Genomic DNA, 24,345 nt, shown 5'->3' with positions numbered 1-24,345 from the left:
TGTTAAATTTCTCTCCTACCCAGTCACATATGAGACATTCTCCAAACTATAGGGACCCAGAACCTTTCTAAACCCTACTGTGGTCTAGCCACTACTAACACTCTAAAGAGCAAAAACCACCCTCCCAACACACACATTTTCAATTTCCTTGTTTAGAAATTCATTAATAAAATTTAAACGCTCTAAATAAGAGAATCACACATTTTACATATTCTAAGGATAATGAACTTCTATAAATTTTCAGACTTCATTGTTAAACCACACAAGCCAATTATCATTGTATTCACCTCATCTTCCTTCTTGCTCCTGAGGTCCCCAAAACATCGCTACTTTAATGGTATTCCTAAGCCATTTCCTTAAGGCATTACATCTAAACATAAACCTCCTATGATGGAAGATAACCACATGGCTTTAAAAAGCAGTATTATTAGGGGCGCCTAGATGGCTTGGTCAGTTAAGCATCCAACTCTTAATTTGATTTCCCCTCAGGTCATGATCTCAAGAGTTGTGAGATCGAGCCTGCATCAGGTTCTGCGCTAGGCATGGAGCCTGCTTAAGATTCTCTCTCCCTTTGCCCCTCCCTCCCCTTCCTAAAAAAAAAAAGTATTAGTAGATAAATGTAATGAAACATTAAATGTACATCCCCTGTGATGCAGCAAATCCACTGCAGGGGATTTATCATATGGACATATGTATAAATACATAAATAGCTGCGTAAGGACATGCAGCACTGCATTTTCTGCTTTATGAATTATCTAAATGTCCATCAACAAGAGATTGGTTAAGTTACTGTTCATCCATAGAACAGAGTACTGTTAGCTTCTAGAAAGAATAAGGTTCTGGGGTGCCTGGGTGGCTCAGTCGTTAAGGGTCTGCCTTCGGCTCGGGTCATGACCCCAGGGTCCTGGGTTTGAGCCCCACATCGGGCTCCCTGCTCTGCGGGAGGCCTGCTTCTCCCTCTCCCACTCCCCCTGCTTGTGTTCCCCCTCTCACTGTGTCTCTCTCAAATAAATAAATAAAATCTTTAAAAAAAAAAAAAAGAATAAGGTTCTAAGTTGATAACTACTAACTCGGGGTGATAGGTATATGGGGTCTACTATACTTTTCTCATAACTTGTGTACATACTTGCAATTTCTCATAATAACAAGCTAAACAAAGAGACCTACCACTTACAAAGATAATTAACCCCACTTCATTCAGTTGATGTGAGGATTAAATGAGAATACATGTAAAACACCTAGAATCCTGCCCTGTATATAACATTTAAATAAAAACATTACTGTATAATGATACAAAAAGATCTGAGAAAAATCAAGAAACCCTGGGGCACCTGGGTGGCTCAGATGGTTAAGCGACTGCCTTCAGCTCAGGTCATGATCCTGGAGTCCCAGGATCAAGTCCCACATTGGGCTCCCTGCTCGGCGGGGAGCCTGCTTCTCCCTCTGACCCTCCCCCATCTCGTGCTCTCTCTCTCTGTCTCATTCTCTCTCTCAAATAAATAAATAATAATAATAATAAAAATCAAGAAACCTACAATATGTCTAGTGTATGTAACTGTATATACACATATATACAAACTCCCCAGGTAACATTCTAAAAGAATATATTGAAAACCTCTGGGAAGTCAGATAGGGGGTGGAGACAAGGGGTACATAATTTTCAGTTTATATACTCCTCTATGTAGTGTTTGACTTTTCACTAGCACACAGTCTTTTATAATGCATGAATACAGCTATGAGGAACAAAAATGTTAAAAAGGATTCAACTGTTACTAATGTGCTGGATTTGAGAGCCCCCCAAAAAGATGTTTATGATCAACCTTTTGTTTGTTTATAATCAACCTTGTGGGACACTTTAAATAAATCAAGGCCCACTTTCCACTCTAGTACTCTGTCCTCCCTTCCTCCACTGTAAATCAAAAAGGAAGAGAGAATAGTGTTACCTAAGAGACATCATCTCTGCTCAGCACCCTCCACCCTTACAAAATTCCTTATACATAGAGAAAGCTAGATGATTCTCTATACAGAAAAAGAATCATCTATTATGGTGCTACAACAAAGGCTAGAACTAAACTCTGCCTGGGCTTGAAGTCTCCTGGTCCTAATTATCTATTACATAACCCAGAGACAAACTACCTTGCTTCACTGGGACCATGTACTTGAAATGAAGTAGACTCTTCTGAAAATGTATGATCTAACGAGAAATGAAAAAGCCAAAGGAAATGCGTAAGAGGTAAAGAGAGTAAAAGACTAAACTCCTCCAAAACCCACAACTATCTGTTCTGTACTCAGACATAAAAAAGGGATAGTTACACATCAACAGTTTTCTCAGGGGGTTCTTCCTCTTTGACAGGCAGTTCTATGGGCTTTGGTTCTTCTTCCTAAAACCAAATGAAACAATAGTTAATATAAATCCACAGTAAATACCCATCAATAAAAGAATATAAGAACTCAAAAATGAACCAGTTTTTCAGAACCTTCATTCCCCCTCTATGCTCCCCTAACAAGTTAGCATTTAAGCCCTCTAATGATTGATGTTAAGCAATGTGGCCAAGGAAGCGGCACGCTGCCAGTCCAGTGACTAACCTTACTCTCTCCAACTCACCTCTGTTTCATCTCCCAGTACATCTTCTTCATTTGCCTCCTCTTCAGCTAAAGAATATTAAAATATTCAGGTCAAGCCCTGCTAAAAAACCATCTTGATCACTGTTCTTAGGCTAAAATTATAATCATTTTGCTCTCCCAAAATAAAATTCAATAATGGAAGGCAGAACTGATGCTCATAAAATCTGCTCCACATGGAGATGATAAAACAGTATTCTCTACCTAACATTAATACAAAGTTGAACTCCAGCTGGACTGAAATACTGTAATGAGGTCAAACTATAACATTAATAAAAAGTAATGTGGGAGAATATCTTTAAGATTTAGTGGTGGGGAAGGATTTCTAAAAAAAAACCAAAACCCTGAAGCAAAAGTAATATATGAAAAACTGCAGATTTTCCAAAACTAAGGACACCATGGAAAAAGAAAGAAATGACAAAGAAGGTATTTTTGTCTAAAACCAACAGGGAACAGTCACTAGGAATATAAAATAAATGTCTACAAACTAACAAGTGAATTAAGGGGAACCCCACTAAAAACACAGCAAAGGAGAAACCCTAAGAACCATGAGCACAAGAAGTGTTCAAACTTTTTAATTAGAGGAACGTAAATTGAACCAAAAGATTAACAAAAATTAAGCCACTTGATAGGATAGTGCCAAGTTTAGATGTGTGGAGAAGATACAAGAACCCTAATGCACTGAAGAATGTAGATTTACAGAGCAATTGAAAACAATTTGGCAGTGCTTGATCATATCAAGGATACATTTATGAACAGATATTAATTAGCAATCCCACTCGTGGGCATTTACCCCAGAAGAAACTCACACAGAAATATAAAGGAACATGAAAGTAGTAGTCTAGGAGGCAATACAGGTGTTTGTCACCAGGTAAATTAAGTAAAATGTGGTGGATTCCATACATGACAGAACACTATGCAGGAATTCGAATCAATAGACTACATGACTACACAGCCACAGGCCACATGAATATGAATATATCTTAAAAAAACACATGGTACTTAAAGAAAAGAAGTGGGAAGTAAAGTTAGGCTATGGCCTCACTGCCAATTATATAAAAATGTTGTATACCAAACAACACTACATGGTTTGCAAGGACAAAGACAAAAAATACATATCAAGCACAACAGAATAGCTGCCTAAGGGAGTTGGGAATGGATATTAAAGGAAATATATAAAAATCAGAACTGAGACTTGTACAACCTGGGATGATAATATGCCTTAAATAAAGCTGGTTTTGTTTGTTGTTAAAAAGGTGAAATTATAGAATGTCAGAGTTAGAAGGGACCAGAGATTCCTTAGGTTCATGAATTTCAAGGGTGGCAACATTTGTCTCATTTCATAGATCAGAATAGACACCTAATCATGTAAATATTGACTATTCAAAGTTAACCAAGTAAATTTCTGGCATAAGAGGAATCAGAAACCAAATCTTCCAATTCTCAGTCTAATGATACTTGTTTTAGCATACTTCCTTTCAAACAATTTGCTAAAATAAAATTTAGTGTCTTAAAAAAGGGGGGGGGAGGGTGTATTTCTTTGCTTTATAACCACTGTTTTGGATGATCAAGAGTTTTCTTGATAAAGAGCTTATATCACCAACAACCTAAAGGAAAAGGAGAAATCTTCCATATGGCAGAGCCGAAAAATTAATCCCTTCACTCATATCACTCTGCCTCTACAAAACACTCACCATGCTCTTCAAGATATGCCTGGAGCCGGTTGATGAGATCTTGTTTTATTCCCTTGGTCTCCAAGCCACGAGCAAGACATTCCTGCTTTAGTTCAGCAAGCTAAGAAAAAAGAATAAAGCTATTCCTTAGTTAACAGAATGAACCTGGTGATTAAAAAAAAAAAAAGTTTTCACAAGAAAAAAAGAAAAGTTCAATCCCAAACTACTGCTCTTAAACCCACCAAGCCTCCAGATCCACAAAGTTGGCCCACTTCTAATGATATTCAATATGCAAGAAGACTTTTCTAACAGATGGTGAAGAATAAATGTCTTACTTTAATAGAATTTTTACCTATTCATGCAACTATTTATCATTACAAATCCCTAAGTATTTCGACGAGATCTCCGCCCCCCCATTACTGTACCAGCTAGCATACAGAAAAAAATGAATCTTTAAGTAGAAAACCTAATTATCTAAAAGCAGATTCTTCTTACTATTATCCCAGATCCTTTACTGCAATTTACTATTTACCTGCATACAAACCTCACCACTGAAGAATTAGGTAGACGTGTTAGCTAGTTTAATGTCAACAATGAATCGATTAAAGGATCTATGTCAAAATGGAAAAAATATCCAATGGCATGCTATCAAGTTCTGTGGAAGAGTTTTAAATCAGTAATTTGACTAAACATATAACAGGTATCACCTTTGCAGACAACAGAAGGAGGAAGGAAGACTTGATGAATTACTGACAGAACTAAGGGGCAGGGAGGGCAAGAAGGGGAGCTCTTCAGAGAGAACAATGAGCCAAAAAGAAGATTCAATTTGGAAGGACTAGGTATCCCTATAAAGTATTACATTTATATTCAAAGCTTAAATTGTTCAAAAACCAGATGAGCAAGATCTGACTCAACAGTAACTCAAAGGATAAAGACCTCAGGATTTTAGATGTTTACAAGTACAAAGAGGGTTAACAGTATAATTTGCTACCAAAGTAATTCAAGGTTATGGTAACTGAAAAACAGATCTATATTAAATGATTATTTCTTATTTTAAGAAGCATAATGACATGCCGATCCATAGAGAACAAGCAAGAAAAGGAAGGCTCCAGAAATCTTATATGCAGATCAGTGCACAAATAGATGGGCACTGAAAGAAGACTTCACTGGCTTTGAAGTACAGATCTATGATCAACCAGGAGAAGTCAGAAAGCAGATCCCCATAGAAGAAGGAACTTTACAATTAAGGGAATATGCTAGGCATCTCTGGAAGGCTTTCAACCAAGGGAGCATTTGAAAATGGAGAGGGGAGCTTCCCCCCGCCCCAATACAATGACTGGGCAGGTGGAGCATTCAGTGAGTAGGTCAGGCAAGCAGGGATACTATGTGGAGAACTATCCTACTCAAACCAATAGCACCCTCTACTGAGAAACATAATAGGTAAATCACCCATTAAAAGCATAACACGGCCTCTCCTAAAGTCACCTGGGTTCAAATTTCAGCTTTACTACTTAGAGCTGTGTAACCCTGGATGACTAACTTAACCTCTCTGTGCCTCAGTTGCCTATGAAATGAGGATAAGGCAACAGTACCTATACTCTAAGGCTGTTAGGATGATTAAATCAGTAAATATCTGTAAAGCATTTACAACAGTACTTGGCAGCTAGTAACCACCTCGTAAGTGTTAGACACTGGGTGAAGGATGAGACAAGATTAGACAGAATCACTGCTTCTCAGATTTCCGAATTTCACAGATCAATGTATTTTTAATTAGGCAGACTGATGCAGCTGCCAACTTTTTATAATATTCCAGCCAGATGGACTGATATGTTTGTTAAAAACAATAAAAACCAATTACTAGAAAACCATCACACACTTGGGATGTAGCAGTGACGCCAAACTGCTATAAAAGTTTTTAAAAGCTTACTAGTTTTTTTTTTTTTTAACTTATGGTTAACCAGTAATAGTTCATGACCCACACTGGCCTTCAGACCATACCCTGAATACTATTAATCTAGAATCTAGACCCTAAGTGATCTCTAAGGTCCATTTCTTAAGAATCTGGATCTTTCCCACATTGGTACTTTGTTTCTTCATTTTCTCTCTGCTTCCTGGAGAACAAGGCTTTTGATTTTAGTTACACCTTAAAGTTTCGTTGGTTTGGGGCATCTGGGTGGCTCAGTCGGTTGAGCGTTCAGCTCTTGGTTTGGGCTCAGGTCATGATCGCGGATCATGGGATCAGGCCCCACCTAAGGGTCATCACTACTTGTGGGATCTGCTTAAGATTCTTTCTCCCTCCCTCTCTTCTCTTTCTGCTCCTCCCCGAGTGCACGTGCATGCCCATGCTTGCTTGCTCATGAGCAGGCTGTCTCACTCACTCACTCAAATAAACAAATAAAATCTTAAAAAAAAAAGTTTTGTTTGTCCCTTATAAAAGTATTATGTTTACTGTAGAATAGTTTGAAAATTCTGAAAAGTATAGAGGAAAATAAGTCTTACGTAACCCCAGCAAATGGACATCATTTAACATTTTATTTTTTTATTTATTTATTTTTTTAAAGATTTTATTTATTTATTTGAGAGAGAGACTGAGAGAGAGAGAGCATGAGAGGGGGGAGGGTCGGGAGGGTCAGAAGGAGAAGCAGACTCCCTGTCGAGCAGGGAGCCCGATGCGGGACTTGATCCAGGGACTCCAGGATCACGACCTGAGCCGAAGGCAGTTGCTTAACCAACTGAGCCACCCAGGCACCCTCATTTAACATTTTAAATACATCATTTGTGTGCGTGTGTTTAGAGGGTGCTGGTTGTTTACAAAGCAATACAACTTCTTTATTTCTTGTAACCCTTAATCTTCCTCAGAAGCCTCCATTCCCTTTCCCCCCTGGTTTAACACTTTTTGGTAAATATTCAGGTAATTCAAAGTTCAACGTTCTAACAGAGTTGTTCTTCCCTTCTCTTTCCTTCCCCAAATTGTGCCTAGATACAGCCAAGGTTTACAAAAACTCCCAGCTGACAGGGAAAAGGACAGTGATGGTTTTTGCACAGGCTGCTGATCTAGACTTGGGAACTGACAGATTGGTACAACTGGTAGTGTAGCATGGATAGTATCCATCACTGCTGACCACTGGCCCTGCCACTGCCTTTGGTCACTGAAATCTCAGCCCCCACCAGTTCCCAGTCCCTAACCCCAGATCTTTGGGTCATTCATAAGGTCAGTAATAGCCTAACACTATGTCACAATGCCTACATCACTCACCTCACTTCATCTCATCACGTAGGCATTTTATCTCACATCATCATAAAATGGGTGAGTATAGTACAATAAAGTATTTTGAAAGAGAGCACATTCATATAACTTTTATTATAGTATATAATTTTTCTGTTATTAGTTGTTGTTAATCTGTTACTGTATCTAATTTATAAATTAAACTTTATTATAGGTGTGTATTTATAGGAAAAAATACAGTATATGTAAGGATTCAGTACCCTAGGTTTCAGGCAACCATTGGGAGGTCTTGGAACATAACTCCCATGAATGGGGTAGGGGAAGCTACCGTATATCCAGAATCTAATTCCTTCTGGTCTTTCATACAGATTACTGTAACTCTTAGCCCTTGCACCTCATTATAGTTTATTCTCCACAAAGTATCCAGAGTAAACTTTTAAAAATTTAAGTCAGGAAAAAAAAAATTAAAGTCAGAACATGTCATTCCTCTATTCAAAACCCCTCCATTGGTTTCCTATCTCAAGGGTAAAAGCCAGAGTCCTAATGATCACCTATAAGGTCCTCTTATAACACTTTGCACAAGACTCACTCCTTGGGGCGCCTGGGTGGCTCAACTGGTTAATCCTTTGCCTTTGGCTCAGGTCATGATCCCAGAGGCCTGGGATCAAGCCCCACATCGGGCTCCCTGCTCAGCAGGAAGACTGCTTCTCCCTCTCCCATTCCCACTTGTGCTCTCTCTCTCTAATAAATAAATAAAATCTTAGGGCACCTGGGTGGCTCAGATGGTTAAGCGTCTGCCTTCGGCTCAGGTCATGATCCCAAGGTCCTGGGATCGAGTCCCGCATCGGGCTCCCTGCTCGGCAGGGAGCCTGCTTCTCTCTCTCTCTCTCTCTCTCATGAATAAATAAATAAAATCTTTAAAAATAAATAAATAAATAAATAAAATCTTAAAAAAAAAAAAAAAAAGACTCACTCCTTTACCTCCGAGTCTCTGCTTTAACATCACCTTCTCGATTAAGGCTTTCCCCAGTCACCCTATTTAAAATTTCAATACCCACAGTCCCACTGTACTACACCTAACACCTTTCCTATTTTTCTCTACAGACCTTATCACTATTTAACATACTATCAATTTTACTTATTTAACTGTCTGCTTTGTTCACTGCTCTATGCCCAGAACATATGGTAGCTGGCACCTGGAAGGCACTCCATAAATATTTCCTGAATAAGTCCCAAACCTTTACCATCAGCTCTCAGCTCTTGCAAAGGAGACCCACATTTCCAACTATGATTAGACATCTCCAAGTGCAAATCTCAAAGACACTTAAGCCCAAAACTGAACTTATCTTCTTTGCTGCACGAAACTGGCTTCTTCTCCTCTCAACTTAGACTGCTCAAACCTTTGATTCACCTTTCATTCCTCCCACATCTAACTCATCTATAAATACTTACAATTTTATATCCCAAATTTCTTTCAAATTCATTCCCATTCTAATATCCACTACCTTATTTCAGGTCTTACTAAGTTTATTCACTTGACAGTGTTTGAGCACCCACTCCATCAAGCATTATCGTAGATACAAGGAAATAATCATAAAGAAAAGAGAAAGTTCTTGCCCATGTGGAGTTTATTTTTTTTATTTTTTATTTTTTTAAAGATTTTATTTATTTATTTGAGACAGAGAGAATGAGAGACAGAGAGCATGAGAGGGAGGAGGGTCAGAGGGAGAAGCAGACTCCCCACCGAGCAGGGAGCCCGATGCGGGACTCGATCCCGGGACTCCAGGATCATGACCTGAGCCGAAGGCAGTCGCTTAACCAACTGAGCCACCCAGGCACGCCCATGTGGAGTTTATAATCTAGTAAGAAAACAAGGCAAACAATGATCATATACATAAAGTTTAATATAAAAAGGTACAGGGTCCTACGAAAGTATTTAAAGAGTGGTCTGATCATATGTGTGGATACGGAGAACTTATCCTACCTAAGGGTTCCTTGGGTAAATGATGTTTGGCTGATATCTAAAGGGAACTAGTACTTAATTAGACAAAGGTATGGGGGATGGAGGTGGCAGGAGCACTGCAACCGAAAGCATGTGTCAGTTCTGGGTTCCGAGGTAAAGAAAGGCAGCAGTGCAGTGATTAAGAACATGACTTTGGAGACAGACTACCTGGATTTGAGTCACCACTTATTAGCTCTGCGACCTAGGGCAAGTTACTCAATCTCTCTGAGCTTCCATTTTTCTCATTTTAAAATGGCAATAACAGAGGCATTTACCTTTCAGGGTTATTATGAGAATTAAATCAGTTAATGTATGTAAATAGCTTTGACCAGACCTTGCCACATAGTAAATACTAAGTAAGTATTATTAGTAATTAACGAACACAGCTATTCTGAGAAATGAAATGAAATAAAGCCACTGTGGTTGGGAGTGTGAGAAACTAAGCTGGAGAGATTGGCAGGGGTATAATTAAAAGGTTTTAAGCAGAGATTGACTACTATAATAAAAATCTAGGGGCGCCTGGGTGGCTCAGTTGGTTAAGCAACTGCTTTCGGCTCAGGTCATGATCCTGGAGTCCCTGGATCGAGTCCCGCATCCCTCCCCCCTCTCATGTGCTCTCTCTCTCTCATTCTCTCTGTCTCAAATAAATAAATAAAATCTTAAAAAAAAAAAAAAAACTAACTGGTAAAATCTCTTGCTCTCCAGACCCCATCCTCCATACTGCCAAAAGAACAGAAACTGATCACATCAGCTCTTCCTTTCAAATTTTCAAAGGCTCCTCACCTTCTGCCTACATGACAAAAACCAAACACTTTACACAAGTTAAAAGGCCCTTTTCAATATCATTCCATTCTACCTTTATGGTCACATAGTTCACCTACTCTCCTTTCCAAACTATCTTCAACCACCAACATAAATGCACTTTATGCTTCAATATTACAAATGTCTCGATGTTCTCAACACTCTGACACTAAACATCCTTGCGGTTCTCTCCTCTGTAGTAGTCCTTTTTTCAACCACTGACTGGGAATCTGGTACCACTACAGTTCAAGACATTTTCACCCACATTCAGTCTCTCTCTACAACTGTGTTAGAATGACTGCATTTCTACAAAGTCTCCAGAAATTTGCTGTTGAGGTGGACTTATATATCAATTCAGATAATATTTTTCCCTCCTACTTCAAAGCTTGTTCCTTTCGTCTGAGACTCTATACTAAAGCCCCAAATTCTCTTTATAAAACTGGAGTTTTTAAAAAAGAGATAAAACTCTAGTCAACCCAAAAGTCAGGATCACTCCATCAAGATCAACCATGGAACCAAACATTAACTGTCCTGGAAGTCAGAATTAAAGGCACAGGTTCTTAACCAGAGGTCCACGGACTCCTCAGGGCTGCAATGTAGTTTTATGAAGCCCCTCAAATCGCATGCAAAGTGTATGTACATGCCTTTTTCTGGGGAGAGGGTTCATACCTTTCATCAGAGTTTCAAAGATATCTGTGACCTCCAAAAGGTTAAGAAGTGCTCTAGAGAAAAAGCAAAGACAAGCAAATGTGATTAAAAGAGTGAATCCTTTTCAGGGGCACCTGGGTGGCTCAGCTGGATAAGTGTCCAACTCTTGATTTCGGCTCAGGTCACAATCTCAGGGTCATGAGACTGAGCCCCATGTCCGGCTCCCCGCTTGGTCGGGAGTCTGCTTAAGACTCCATCTCCCTCTCCCTCTGCTCCTCCCCCTGCTCATGCTCTCTCCCCCCCTCTCTCTAAAAATAAATAAATCCTTAAAAAAAAAAAAAAGAGCGAATCCTTTTCAGGCTGTCAGGAGGGCCTCATATTCTCTCAGACTATAATACCTGAAATCAGGTCAGAGGACATTATCCTATCAAAATCAAATTTAATATAGACCCGACAATTACAGATTTTATGGAAAGAATCACTCCATAAACCAACACAAAATCCATAAAGGCAAGTCACAAAACTAGTGACTTACTCCAGGGATTTGAAAAGTGGAATTAATAGAAAGAAAATACTAAAACTTTTATTCATATTTCCTTTGTATCTCCATTCACTCAAGCGTTGGTGGTATAGTGGTGAGCTTAGTTGCCTTCCATTTAGTCAAAACTTTCTTTTCAGGGTGCCTGGGTGGCTCAGTCGTTTAAGTGTCTGACTCTTGATTTCGGCTCAGGTCATGATCTCAGGGTTATAAGATTGAGCCTGGCATCAGGCTCTGTGTTCCGCTGGGAGTCTGCTCATCCCTCTCCCTCTGCTCCTCCCCCTGCTCGCACTCTCTCTCTGTCAAATAAATAAATGACAATTTTTTTGGTATGTTTTATAACATACATGATGGTATGGCAGAACAGAATTTATTTAAGTAAGCAGACATATAACAGAGGTGATTACTCAATCTTTTTTACTTGTTGCATTACGAGACCACTGATATAATCTACAGATTTCAGTGCTACCAACAGTAACTCCAGGATACACGAAAACCCACTAGAACAGTTTAGAATCCATGGGTGAGAAATCAAATTTCACAGAAAGGCTAATTGGTGTCATCCAGCATGTGTCCTCCCTACCCTCATTCTCTTTACTCCTTTTTAAAAGCTCATCAAGCTTTAAAGGATCAGTTTTCAGCTTTGGTTAAATCAGCCTGGTTTGTCCAAGATTCCCAGGATGATGTGATCAAAACATCTGATGGGAAAAACTACTTGTGAAACTACAAGTGGACAACTAATCAAGATATTCTAATTCACGCTAAAATAAACTACTCTTTTCTTCTAGGAAACTAATAATCTCAATGTCAGGAAGCTACCAAGACTCCCAAAAGATACAACTTGCAACAGCCCTGTGATTGAGAGTGTCACCCAGTGGTGACACCAAGAGATGCAGGGTCCATCCACGAATTGAAATGGGAAGAGATAAACCTAACCTCGGAACTGCTCTTCCAAAATATTACAGCTACGAGTGAGTTGTCTTTCTAGTGGTAAGGGGTAAGGGTAGGGGGTAAGGCTGGCGGGCCGAGAACCGCGTGAGAGAATCCGAAAAACTTTTAAATCTGAGGTATCTGTACCTTTACTAACCCTTAAGGTCTCCGAAATCCCCGGCTTCTAAGGAGAGGCCTGGCTTCTAAGGAGAGGCCTCTCCTCAGGTTTCAAAGTTAGCTCCGAGGGCGTAACCCCACCTACTAAAAGGAGTGGAAGCATTCTCTGGATCCTGTTTGAAACGCGAACAGATATCAATACACAAAGCTGCCATCATCTGCTAACGGGAATCCCAGCTTTGGAAAACAGACTGGAAAGCACCGACCCAGGAAAGAAAAAGGGGTTCTGGCTCCAGCATGGGGCAAAGAGGAGGGGACCACTGACGTAATGCAGCTCTGACGAGAAATGAAAAGGGAGTATAACAGGTTGAAAGCACTTGCACACCCCGTGGGGAAATGACGGATGATACAACGATGAAGAGCCGAAATAACACAGATACTGTGTTATCCCATATCTCCGTACGGAGAAATGGGAAATTAGGGAAGGCGTAGTGGGGAAGAAGGGAGGCACAAAAGAAAAGAACTACGGCGGGAGCCAGAAAACGAAGTGGAAAAGCCTGCAAGATGAACATGCAGTAAAAGGCGCAAGCCACCCGGCAGAATTCAGTCCCCAGAAAAGTCTAATTCAGCCTTTCCCCGCCTCACGGTACCTTCAGTTTATGGAGCTCCACCGTCTCCGCCGCCATCTTGTTACCCCTCCAGTCCACTAGGCCCCCACCCGCTGCCTCCGCTTCCAGGAGCTCCCGCCTAGGCGCAGATAACCACGGCCGACCAATCGCTGTCACTCTTACTCCCACCTCACACTATCAAACCCCCCCATTAGTCAATAGCGGACGTCGCTCTCACTCCTCCAGGCAGCTTTCCCCACCTCTCTCAAAAGGTGGGACAGGGAAAGGGGCGGGTTCTGAACGTCCCGACGGCGGAAATGGCGACCAATTGCGCGTCCCCGTTGCAAACTGCCAACCAATGGGTGGCGGCAGCGCTGATTCTGTTCCACGAATAGGGAGAGCGCAGATGGGCGAGGACAGCTGCTTCCTGGAGACCACAGGTGTGGAAGCGAACGCCGCGCTTCGAGTCGGACGGGCTTCTGAAGCCAGCAGGTACGGGGTGCCAGGACACTGGAAAATGGGGCTGAGGAAAAGTGGTGCGAGGCGAAAGGTGGTGGAGGGCGGGGGGAGTTAGAGCGTCGGCAAGTTAAATACCGAGAGGAGCTCTGAAGAGAGCCCTGAGGATAGCCGGTGAACGACAAACGACAGGGAAACTGGGAGGAGCATGGGGCGGGTTCAATACTAGGGTTTAGGGAATTTTAGGTAAAGACGGGCCAGCAAGATCTGCTTCTCAAGTAGGCATCAACAAGCACGATTTTAAAGGGCCAAGTTCAGACGATCAAAGCCGCTCCTGGAATCGGGGATAGGGCTCCGTCTCTCGAGATGCTAAGCTCAGGTCCCTTCCTAGCTCAATCCAAAAGCCATTGGGTAAATACCTGGCAGCGCCCTTCGCTTGAGAAATAGATTGGGATGCGGCCTGCTTACATGCCAAGTGGTTGAGAGACAGGACGGGCAAGCCCCAGAGGAAGAGGTGGGGATTAGCAGTTTCGTCCCCTCTGTCCTTATTAGTGGTTCCTTGGTTTCCCTGCTGCCCAAAGTCCCTGCCCCAAGACTAGGCTTACCCCTTCAGGTTACAGTTGAAGTCTAAGGATCAGAGTAAAGATTACCAATAATGTCTCTAAGAGTAGAGAGGACTCGTCTTGCCTTTTAAGTTTTCTTTCCTAAGTCTTCAGTTTTTCCTTTGTGCACAACAGGGAAGTTCTTTTATTCCCAATAGAGTTCAGGGGATTTGGGCTATTCAGGAGACAACTTGGGGGAACAAATTCAAAAAGAGGTTGAGAGGAAATTGAGTTGGACTCCTGCCTGATCCCCCACGGCGGTAGGATGAACGTGGGGGTGGCACACAGCGAAGTAAACCCCAACACTCGAGTGATGAATAGCCGGGGCATCTGGCTGGCCTACATCATCTTGGTAGGACTGCTGCATGTGGTTCTACTCAGCATCCCCTTCTTCAGCATTCCTGTTGTCTGGACCCTGACCAACGTCATCCATAACTTGGTGAGCACTAAACCACACCCTTATACCGAACCCAGGCCTTTCCCAACCAAAAACAAAATCACTGATTATTTGGGGATTTATGTCTTCCTTTTGGGATCTCAGCATAATTCTTGGGCTGAAGGACTACTTTCTGCCTCCTCACACTGCCCCCTTCCCTCCTCCCAGGCTATGTATGTCTTCTTACATACAGTGAAAGGGACACCCTTTGAGACCCCTGACCAAGGAAAGGCTCGGCTACTGACACACTGGGAACAGATGGACTACGGGCTCCAATTTACCTCTTCCCGCAAATTCCTCAACATCTCTCCTATCGTACTGTGAGTCCGGGGGGAGATATGGGAAATGCTCCAAGTGTCAAGGAAAAACCCCCACAGGGAAGCTTTAAAAAAGCAGACTACTCACTTAGACCCTTTGAAGATATTATGGCATGGTCTAAATCTAGGGAGAGCAATAAAAAGTAGAAGATAGTAATCAAGCATTCCTTGCTGCCCCTTTGGTGTTAGGGGAATGGAGAAAGGACTGAGAAAACACCCAAGCAAAACCAAATGGTTTTACACTTCCAAAGGAAGAGAATAAAGCAGAACTGATATAAATCTGTGAAAACTAACTATGGGGAATGGAAGCAAAGGGACTCTAACAATCATATAGACTTCAGCTGTCATTTGCCACGTCATTAACAATTAAAAAACACTCTAACTTATAAATCTCTAGCTAAAGGTGCTGATTATCTTCCCAACCCCAAAATACTGTTAATTTAACTGGAATATTTTCAGATATTCTAGGACTACATGCAATAAAACCGGTGATTTCAAATAGAAGAGAAAGTCACTGCAAAGTCATAAATATGGATAGGGAAGGCCAACTTCACTTAACCCATTTCTTCTCTCCCCAGCTACCTCCTGGCCAGCTTCTACACCAAATACGATGCTGCTCACTTCCTCATCAACACAGCCTCATTGCTCAGCGTACTGCTGCCTAAGTTACCCCAATTCCATGGGGTTCGTCTCTTTGGCATCAACAAATACTGAGGGATGGGGCTGGGGTAACACTGGACCAAAGGACTTAACATCCTTTCCTTCTCCATATTGTCTTCTGTGTCTTGAAAGCCCGAGAACTATATAACCTTTCACAAACTCCCAGGAAAAAAACAGATCAGAAAATGGGGCTCCCTGGGCCCAGCCCTGCTAAGAGCAGATTTCTTTGAATCAGGAAAGGTGGAAAAGATAAGGGCCAAATCACTCTCCCTCGCAGCAGGAAGCCATGTTTGAGCAGTTTGGTGATTAAGTTTTTCCAGATCTTCCACCTGCACCACCTTCCAGCTCTGTTTTGCTATGTATTTTCCTTATAATAAAGATAATTTTTTTTTCAGATATGGCTACAGTTTGGTCAGCAGGAAGGGTAGGGAGATGTCCTCATAAGGCTGAGGAAGAAACAGGGAATAGCAACTTACTGTATAAAACTTCTCTAAGATATTTTTTTTGTCCCCTCTCCCTTGGTCCAGTAGGAGGTGCCCTTCACTCAGCTAACACTTAGTAGGGAAAGAATTCTCAAGTGAGAAAAAGGGCAAAGAAGAGAGGGAAGATACAGGTTGCCAGTTATATATTTATAGAAAGATAATCCCCTGGCTTTAAATAGATATGTACATACAAATATGAACAAACTTAAAAAAATACAAACCCTTGGATCATAAGGGGGCTTCTGGGAGCCCCTTAATCCTTCCCCCTCACCCAAGGGCAGAGGGCATGAGTCTGCTTTTTTAAAAATTATTAGTTTTGGCCATCCCTGCAGCAACAAGCATGAAGTTGAGTGATTACCCACAAGGTGAATGTCAGGAAAAATTCAAAGTTCCCACTCTCTGAACTCTATGTATAATCTCCTATAATTAGAGCTACATGCTTTCTTGTTCTCTTTTAACTAGTATGTTGGGGTAAAGGAGGGGGCTCCCTCCTGAAATAGGTCATGAAATTATAAGATAGACTCGTAGTTTAAAAAGGGGGGGGAAGTGTCATCTGCTCTAGAAGCAAAAGACAAAGGCATACAGACCCCAGGGAAATACCAGTTCACACACTACCGTGGGAGATACTGTCCAGCCCAGGTCTGGGCTCTAGGTTCTTTGCTCTAGCCACCCCCTATTTCTTTGGTATTGTCAGAAGACAAGATTCAGTTCCTAGGTGCTGGTGGAGGAGGGAGAGTGGTTCCGGGGCTTCCTACAAGTACTGAGTGAACAATTTGGGCTTAAAATTTTCCCTTTTTTAAATATTTAAAAATAAATAAGTCAAAAACTCCATCCTGTGCTATACACAGCCCTTTTGACTCCCTGACATTGATCTGAGGAAAGAGAAGGGGTGTCAACGTTGGAAGGGCCTCCTCACTTTCTTCCGCCGCTTCGGTTTGGCTTCTCCCTTGGGTACTGTGCTGTTGGGCTTAGAGGCTGCAGTGGCCCCAGGGCTAGGCTGAGGAGCTGCAAAGAAGTTCCCATTGGACATCTGGCCTGGGGGTACTTGAAAGATCCGGCTCAAGAAATCCTGAAGGTCAGCAGGAGGGGCATCTGGGGTTGCTCTGACAGGAAAACAGAAGACATTATGAGGCAAGAGCTATTAAGAGTTATATGGTTACATGTGTTACCTGTTTATACCTAAGTTAAAGATACACTGGAAAAAAAAAAAAGATATACTGAGCCAGCTGCCAAACTTCTTAAGGGTAAGACATCTAGGTGTCCTAAGCAGCATGTCATCTGAAATCATATTCCGAACTACACTAGTGGGTAGATTATTGGAAGAATTAACACCTACCTCTGCCGCCCACTTGTGCCTGGAATCCGAGAACCAAATGAGATGTGATAGGGGACTCTGTGGGTATCTGGGGAGATTCCCACACGCTGGCATCCAGCCCACTCTACAAGCATGAGAAATAATTAGCCAAAACATCAAAGTTTTGAGCCTACATGAGCCAATATTTCTAGAGAACAGAAGTATACCTGTGATGTCATACACCTTTCCATCCATCAGTGCAAAATAGGTGATCTTGAGGCCCAACATGCTTGACTCTGCCCAAAAGTCTCCTTCCTCAGCAGGATGCAGCCTATTACACTCAGCACAGTATCTGGCACTCTTAGGTTCCCGGTCCATTTCAAACCTCCTACAACCCAACAAAAGGATAGTTCCTTTTAATTTGTCAAGCCTACGATATTGTTATAGTATCATCATTATAATCGCCTCTCGGCCTTTTGGCTAAGATCAAGCATTAGTATTACTATTGACAAATATGGCTAAAATATCTAAAATTATCTCCACTCAGTTGTTACATATGTCTACAAACACCCATACCCTCAACCTTCTCTCTCAAAAGTAAAAGTAATACTTTTTTCTCACTACAAATTCAAATCCCCAATCTCTTGACACTATGGCAAAAGTAGAAACCTCAGGGTCTTTTTACTCATCAGCTGTATCCCCCAACTACCAGTAATACTCACAAGGAAGTCTTTGGCTACCCAATGCCTAAGCTGTGGCTGTCCCATCCCTGCCCTATTTCATACCTATGCTTTCCCTGGCATCGGCTGCACATCATAGTATTCATTGCCTCTTTGAGATCATCCTGCAGCTTGGACAGAAACTCATTCACTGAACGGCTCAGCTCATTCTCTGCCATTCGTTTCCTAAGAGAAAAAAGCCTTTGTAAATCAGAAGGTATTGAGCAGGGGACAAAGGGAGATGAATCTTTTAGCCTCTTGAGGCCCCAGGCCAGCTAGAAAGATAAGCAACCCCAGTTCTCTCCGCCTGAGAGAGCCTCATCCACAAGTCCAGGGAGCTCTACTATGAAGATTACTCATTTATCCCACCTGACAATTTCCCATTTCCAACTTACATTTCATATTCCTTCCGCCTTTCAGGGTTGCTGACAATGTCCCAAGCTGCCCGCAAAACCTTGAAGGCCTCCTCTGCCCGGGGATGATGATTTTTGTCAGGATGAACCTACCAAGACAAAAGATTTCATCACAAATCCATTCCAACCCTCTCCCCAACTTAGGTCAAAATACCCTCATTATCAGGATGCCTGGGTGGTTCTGTGGGTTAAGCATCTGATTCTTGATCTCAGGGTTGTGAGTTCAAGCCTGGCGTTGGGCTCCACCTTGGGCTACACACTGGGCGTGGAACCTAATTAAAAAAATAATAACAACCCTCATATCAAAGGGTTCTCTTTCACCACCCTTTTAGAGAATCAATACAGCTTAATGACTAATTGCTCTGGCTCTGCAGCCAGATACGGGATCAAGTTATCTCTGTCACTATTAACTATATGACCTAGAATATTATATCTATCATGGATTACTGGGAGAATACTCACAACATATATAGTACAGGATTTGGCAGTAGAGTGATCCACCATCTCAGTGTGCCTGGGACTGTCCCAGTTTTGGCACTGAAAGTTCATGTCTCAAGAAACCCTCAATCCTAGGCAAACAGGGATGGTTGGTCACCCTACCTGGTACATGCATACTAAGCCCTCACATTTTAACTCACTGTCAATCATAAAGTAAGAGTTCCAAAGATATATCCTCAAACTCATTCTAACTAGAAAATTCTCATATGTCCTTCCTACAATGGTTTGCCTTTCTGTCCCAGAAATGAAATAGCATATTGTGATCCTCACAGGCTTTTTATCCACCTTTCAGCCTTTTCTCGAAGACAAATAGTATCCTCACCTCCTACAGCTTCCTGATTGTTCCCATCCTCCTTTTCCGAAAGTGCAGAATAAAGCTAGTCTCCTGATGATGCCAAATAAATAGAATGCTGTTAAATCTCCACGTACCCATGCTTATAGGACAGCCTTTTAGTCCTGGTCACTCTGAGGCTTAATAAGGGCAGTGAGAGTTTCTGTAAAAGCAGCCCACAGACAGTGGCCCAGAACAAGGGAATACTTTGAGGGGTAGGGCAGGTGTGTTTAGGATCAGGGAACTTTATCTCTACTCCAAGAAAGCAAGCTGAAAATGAGAATTTTTCTAAGAATGCTATTCCCCAAGAGAGGATGTCTGCTAAAAGACATGAAAGTGAGAAAAACACTCTACTGCTAGTAACAATCTGAGTGTAAACTATCATTCCCCACTCTTAAGAATATCCCAGTCTAGGGGCGCCTGGGTGGCTCAGTCGTTAAAGGTCTGCCTTCGGCTCAGGTCATGATCCCAGGGTCCTGGGGATCGAGCCCCGCATTGGGCTCCCTGCTTGGCGGGAAGCCTGCTTCTCCCTCTCCCACTCCCCCTGCTTGTGGTCCCTCTCTCGCTCTCTGTCAAAAAATAAAATAAAATCTTAAAAAAAAAGGATATCCCAGTCTATCCACTAAGGGGCATGCATTTCCCACCAAACTAATTTAGTCCTCTGCTAAGTTACAGGCCTGGTACCTTACTGTGTCTTGAACGGTTAATGGACACCTTGGTTACCCATTCCTCTTTGTTGTCATGCAGTCCTTGAGGTAATTTACACACCGTGATAATTTTACCAGTCCAGTTCCATACAAACAGGCCTCCGATGGAATTTACACACATTACTTATAGTCATAATATAGTTTTACTTACAGAAAAAGCCGTAATAATATCTAAAAATATCAAATTAGTATCTAGTAATAGCAATTTACATGCTTGTATTAAACCATTTCTCTCAAGCAAATGGGGCATCACAACTGCCACCTGTACCACCCGCCCCTTTATCAATAAAAGCAACTATATCATGGGGCGCCTGGCTGGCTCAGTCAATAGGGCAATGGGACTCTTGATCTCAGGGTTGTGGGTTTGAGCCCCACATCAGGTATAGAGATTACTTAAAAATGAAATCTTAAAAAGAAAAACAACAAAAACCGTATGTTCATGTATGACCTACAGATGCACATGCCTCTCTATGGTTTATGTTCCACTCTCTTTCCCTTTTCCACTCTAGATTGCTGGTCTTGAAATACTTTGTTTTCTTTCACATGCACTCCCTGAATCTTCCCACACTAAGTCCACACTTGGCTCTCTGGGATAGATCGTTGGATTTCACCCTGTTCAAAAACCCTCATTTGTTCAGGGTAGAAAATTGACAGGCTTTCTGATTAGGCCTCTTCTCCACCCTAGTTAGAGGGACTTCACCTGGATATTCCAGGGTGAGTGGTCCAACATTGATAGACCAGGTTCATTTCTTTTCATTAAGAATCTCATGACAAGGGGCACCTGGGTGGCTCAGTCGGTTAAGCATCTGCCTTCAGCTCAGGTCATGATCCAGGGGTTCTGGGACCAAGCCCCTGCATCCTGGCTCCCTGCTCAGCGGGGAGTCTGCGTCTCTCTCTTGCCCCCCCCCCACTCCCTCCCCACCTCATGCACTCTCTCTAGTGCTCTCTCAAATAAATAAATCTTTTTTTTTAAAAAAAAATCTCATGACAAAAAGCTTAAAATGAAGGGAAAGTCAGATCCCATAGTAGAGGGGAAAAAGTCTTTATGACTATTTCCTAAGAATTAATGTTACTCCAGCTTCAAGTTGACTTTTTACTCTGCCTTCTCTTTATCATACTCTCCCTAAAATTGGAATAGAAAATACGAGCACAAAAGAGGAACATGAAACACAGGAAAGGTACTCACCATCACTGCCAGCTGCCTATAGGCCTTCTTCAGTTCAACATCAGATGCTGTGACTTCAACCCCCAACACATGGAAAGGGTTTAGCTCATCCTCAGGAACCCCAGCCATGGTCAAGAGTCGAGCCACTTCCTCCTCAGGCTGGCAGTAGCGACCACCTGCTACAGGTGCATTCCCCTGCCTGTTAGTCCTTGGCTTGACCCAAGGCAACTCCAGCCAGCCCCACTGAAACATTTTTACCAACTGCTGCCATGGCCTGCTATCTCTCAGCAAAATCAGGCAATGCTGCAAGGTGGGAAAATCTAGCCAAGAAAAGAGCCAAGTGGCTTTACCCCTCCAGCCTAACCGGTCACCCAGTCCCACCAGAAACCGCCAGCCCAACTGTAGACAGCCCAACAAAAGGGCCAGAGCCAGAAGCAGCAAAGCACCCAGTAGCCTAAGAAAACGGGTGAACAGCCCTGCCCCACAGTAACATCCTTGGCTCAGAAATTGGAACATCACCTGGGCCCAGCCCCCCAGCCGCCCTGCCCAGACTCCCAGCCAGACTCGAAAAAGGTCCAAATCACTGCCTTTCAGCTGCCTGCATGCATAGATGAGATGGCCACAAGCTTCCACGTACTCTCCCACCAATACCAGCAGTTCAATTAGCCACCAGAAGCCTGCCTGTCCAAGCTGACACAGTTCCTCTGCTCCCCATAATCCCAGGCCTCTGCGCTTATCTGCCTGACTTCTTTTCCGGCCCAGCCGATGTCGGCCAGGGGACCTGGGATCTCTGCGTCCACCCTCCCGAGTATCCTCCTTGGCCGGGATGCGGTGTCGCTGTCGCCGGGGTGGCGGTTTCTTCGCACTGGGCACACGTGAAAAATCCCTGGGGAACTTAAGAGGTTCCTCATCATCATATTCCTCTTCCAACTCTTCATCTTCCCCCAAAACTGGAGAGGTACAATGGTGGCAAAAGTTGCTAGAAGAGCTATCTCCTCCCTCAGAGTAAGGCCCTTCAGGGATTCCAGGGGTTCCCTGGCAGTTGCAAGCAGATGGAATGGAAAGAAAAGAAGGGTTCCCATCCTCCTGGTACCCAGCCTCATTCTCTCTTGAGAGTTCCTGGTCCACTCCTGACTCTTCTTCTGAAGATGCCTCACTCTGGTCAGGGTCCTCTCCATCCCTAGGGGGTCCTGGACCCCTTGGGGGGCCATGGCTTGGATCCGACCAGTGGGCTGGGTTTGGGGGCTGTGTGTACTTAGGACTAGAGTGCTCTGTGAGGCAGCGGGTACCATTAGGAGCAGGCCCCGCTGAGTCCCTGAGTCCTGAGAATGAAAGTATTTCAGGGTCCACAGAGGATCCTAAAGTCCTGAAGGAGGCACCACCACTGTGGTGGGCTCCACACAACCCTCCTTCTCCGGGGTACTTCTGGGCCATGACCCCGGGGCTTCCTGAGGATTTTAGGTCACAGCCATCATGATGAGTCCTGATGCCTGTAACAAAGGTATCAAGGTGGGGATGATCAGGATTGAACCAAGAGAGGGGTTAAATAACCTTAAACTGGGGATATAATTAATGCACCCATCTCCCTTGTTTTCTCAAAATTTTCTGGGGCGTTCGTTATCCCTACCAATAAGCCAATACTACATTAACCACAACCGTGCTCCCCCCCTCAAAAATCCCCTTAGTTTTTCTTCTTTCCCCAGAAAGCTATAATCCAGAATCAGGGAAATAGAGAGGTACCGCAAAGGGTGTGGCCTGGGGTTCACTCTTGGGTAAAAAAGGAAAGACGACCGGAAAGGGGGGCCGCAGGCTTCCAGAAAAGGGTGGGGACCGTGCGGCTCTTAAAGAAAACCTGGGGGGCGGAGCTTAGGGTTGCCCCTCAGAAAGACATCCAGGAAACCTTGGGCTAGGTAGAGGGGGCGAAGGTAACGTACCGGAAGAGCGGCGGTAACTCCTCCCCCTCGAGCAGCTGGGCCTAGGGCCAGGGGGAGCTACGAGAGCAGCTCCCCCGGCTCCGCCTCCCGCTCACGCTCTGCTTCCGCCTTCCGTCCCCGCCGTGGCCGCCGACCTACGCCTACTTCCACTTCCGGGGTCACCCGGGAAGAGACGGGAAGGAAACGAAAAAGCCGTTGGCGGAGGCGCGAGCCAGTCGAGCAAGCTCTGAGTCAAATCGGAGGAGGCGGTCCTGAGGAAGCACTGGCTGGCCCCGCCCCTTAAAGGGCTCTCTGCTGCCACCCTCCGGGTCCTGGAGTGATACCCCCGAGGCTGCACCGCTGGTGGGCGCTGCAGCAGTGCCTGCGGACGGGGGACAGATTTTTCAGGGTTCCTCTGGCCGTATTCGTAGGCTTTGCCGAGACTGGGAGATGGAGGACAGCCACCGAGCCACAGTCTGTTTCCCTTGCAGACAAAACCAGGGAGCGTAGAAGAGCCACCACCCCGAGCCTTTCCCAGCTGCCTGTAGCGAGGACAGAGGTCCTTTTGTATCATGCGGAGGTGGAGCAGAGGGGAGGACGCCCCGGGCCCGCCCCCGCCCTGGCCTCCATGCACTGCCCGTTCTTTCCCAGCAATCCTCGGCCTCCCCAGGGCCTGACCCAGCTGGCGAACTGCCCGGTGTAACTGCAGCTCCCACGGCCCGGATCCGCCCCTCGGGACGCAGCTCCAAGCACCGTCAACGGAGCGGCTCTGGGCGACTAGGAGCGTAGCTCCGCTGGGCTCAGGACCCGAGCGGAGTGCCAAAAACCCCTGCGCTCATCTACATGCTGTTTTGCGTCTCATTTGCATACCGAGCTGCACTCGGTCGACGTCGACACGCGCTCCCGCCCCCACGCAGACCCGGCTTGGGTCCCCTCCTCTGCACGCGCCTCTGCCGTTAGTCCCCCTTCCAGACCCCGTCTTGCTCCGCAAGTTTTTCCGCCCTTGAGCCCCTCGCTGGCTCCCCTAGTCCTGTAAAAGCCCCTTCCCCGGGTCCCTGATCTCGACCACCGGGTTCTCCAGAAGACAATACTCCAATTCTCTGGGAAGTGGAAGAAACCAAGCGGGGCTAGGGGGGCGCTGGGACCCCAGTTGGGGCTTTGAGAGCTTCTAGTTGTCGAGTCTTCGC

At 44.0% G+C, this 24,345-nt stretch overlaps 3 protein-coding genes across 4 annotated transcripts in view; 1 reads left to right on the top strand and 2 right to left on the bottom strand.

The window, feature by feature from the left end:
- The window catches only part of SARNP (SAP domain containing ribonucleoprotein), a 45,796-nt gene extending 32,197 nt beyond the window's left edge, over window positions 1-13,599 (bottom strand). The window contains exons 1-4 of the mRNA XM_035002443.1: window positions 13,208-13,599; window positions 4,317-4,416; window positions 2,606-2,652; window positions 2,314-2,381 (exon numbers count right to left, since the gene is read on the bottom strand). Of these exons, the coding sequence (XP_034858334.1) occupies window positions 2,314-2,381; window positions 2,606-2,652; window positions 4,317-4,416; window positions 13,208-13,243 (251 nt within the window). The 5' untranslated portion in view covers window positions 13,244-13,599. The remainder of the gene's footprint in view (window positions 1-2,313; window positions 2,382-2,605; window positions 2,653-4,316; window positions 4,417-13,207) is intronic.
- Window positions 13,565-16,028, top strand: ORMDL2 (ORMDL sphingolipid biosynthesis regulator 2). 2 transcript variants are annotated; one of them, XM_035002444.1, is made up of 4 exons: window positions 13,565-13,657; window positions 14,488-14,662; window positions 14,828-14,979; window positions 15,555-16,028. In XM_035002444.1, exons 1-4 carry the CDS (start codon window positions 13,572-13,574, stop codon window positions 15,688-15,690), a joined length of 549 nt encoding a protein of 182 aa, XP_034858335.1. In that variant the 5' UTR covers window positions 13,565-13,571; the 3' UTR covers window positions 15,691-16,028. The 2 variants fall into 2 exon arrangements, with proteins under 2 accessions (XP_034858335.1, XP_034858336.1); XM_035002445.1 differs by having other exon boundaries at window positions 13,575-13,657; window positions 14,480-14,662.
- Window positions 16,029-16,250: 222 nt separating this feature from the next.
- On the bottom strand, window positions 16,251-24,044 carry DNAJC14 (DnaJ heat shock protein family (Hsp40) member C14). The gene is made up of 7 exons (XM_035002435.1): window positions 23,180-24,044; window positions 21,267-22,735; window positions 18,527-18,633; window positions 18,198-18,317; window positions 17,640-17,800; window positions 17,455-17,557; window positions 16,251-17,221 (listed from the first exon to the last, which is right to left on the bottom strand). Exons 2-7 carry the CDS (start codon window positions 22,677-22,679, stop codon window positions 17,011-17,013), a joined length of 2,115 nt encoding a protein of 704 aa, XP_034858326.1. The 5' UTR covers window positions 22,680-22,735; window positions 23,180-24,044; the 3' UTR covers window positions 16,251-17,010.
- Window positions 24,045-24,345: the final 301 nt, after the last annotated feature.

This window comes from Mirounga leonina, unplaced genomic scaffold (assembly GCF_011800145.1).
Source record: "Mirounga leonina isolate KUSES-001 unplaced genomic scaffold, KU_Mleo_1.0 Mir_126, whole genome shotgun sequence".
NCBI classification, from domain to species: Eukaryota; Metazoa; Chordata; class Mammalia; order Carnivora; family Phocidae; genus Mirounga; species Mirounga leonina.
The sequence above is the reverse complement of the archived record's forward strand: the minus strand, read 5'-3'. Positions and strand labels throughout refer to the sequence as shown.

Excerpts from the sequence above, each read along its gene's own strand:
- ORMDL2 (XM_035002444.1), top strand. The coding sequence starts at position 13,572 with ATGGGCGAGGACAGCTGCTTCCTGGAGACCACAGGTGTGGAAGCGAAC. Across the intron at positions 13,658-14,487 it reads CGGGCTTCTGAAGCCAGCAG|GATGAACGTGGGGGTGGCAC; the intron begins GTACGGGGTGCC and ends CCACGGCGGTAG. Across the intron at positions 14,980-15,554 it reads AACATCTCTCCTATCGTACT|CTACCTCCTGGCCAGCTTCT; the intron begins GTGAGTCCGGGG and ends TTCTCTCCCCAG.
- DNAJC14 (XM_035002435.1), bottom strand. The coding sequence starts at position 22,679 with ATGGCCCAGAAGTACCCCGGAGAAGGAGGGTTGTGTGGAGCCCACCAC. Across the intron at positions 18,634-21,266 it reads ATAGGCAGCTGGCAGTGATG|GTTCATCCTGACAAAAATCA; the intron begins GTGAGTACCTTT and ends TTGTCTTGGTAG. Across the intron at positions 17,801-18,197 it reads CGATGCCAGGGAAAGCATAG|GAGGTTTGAAATGGACCGGG; the intron begins GTATGAAATAGG and ends GTTGGGTTGTAG.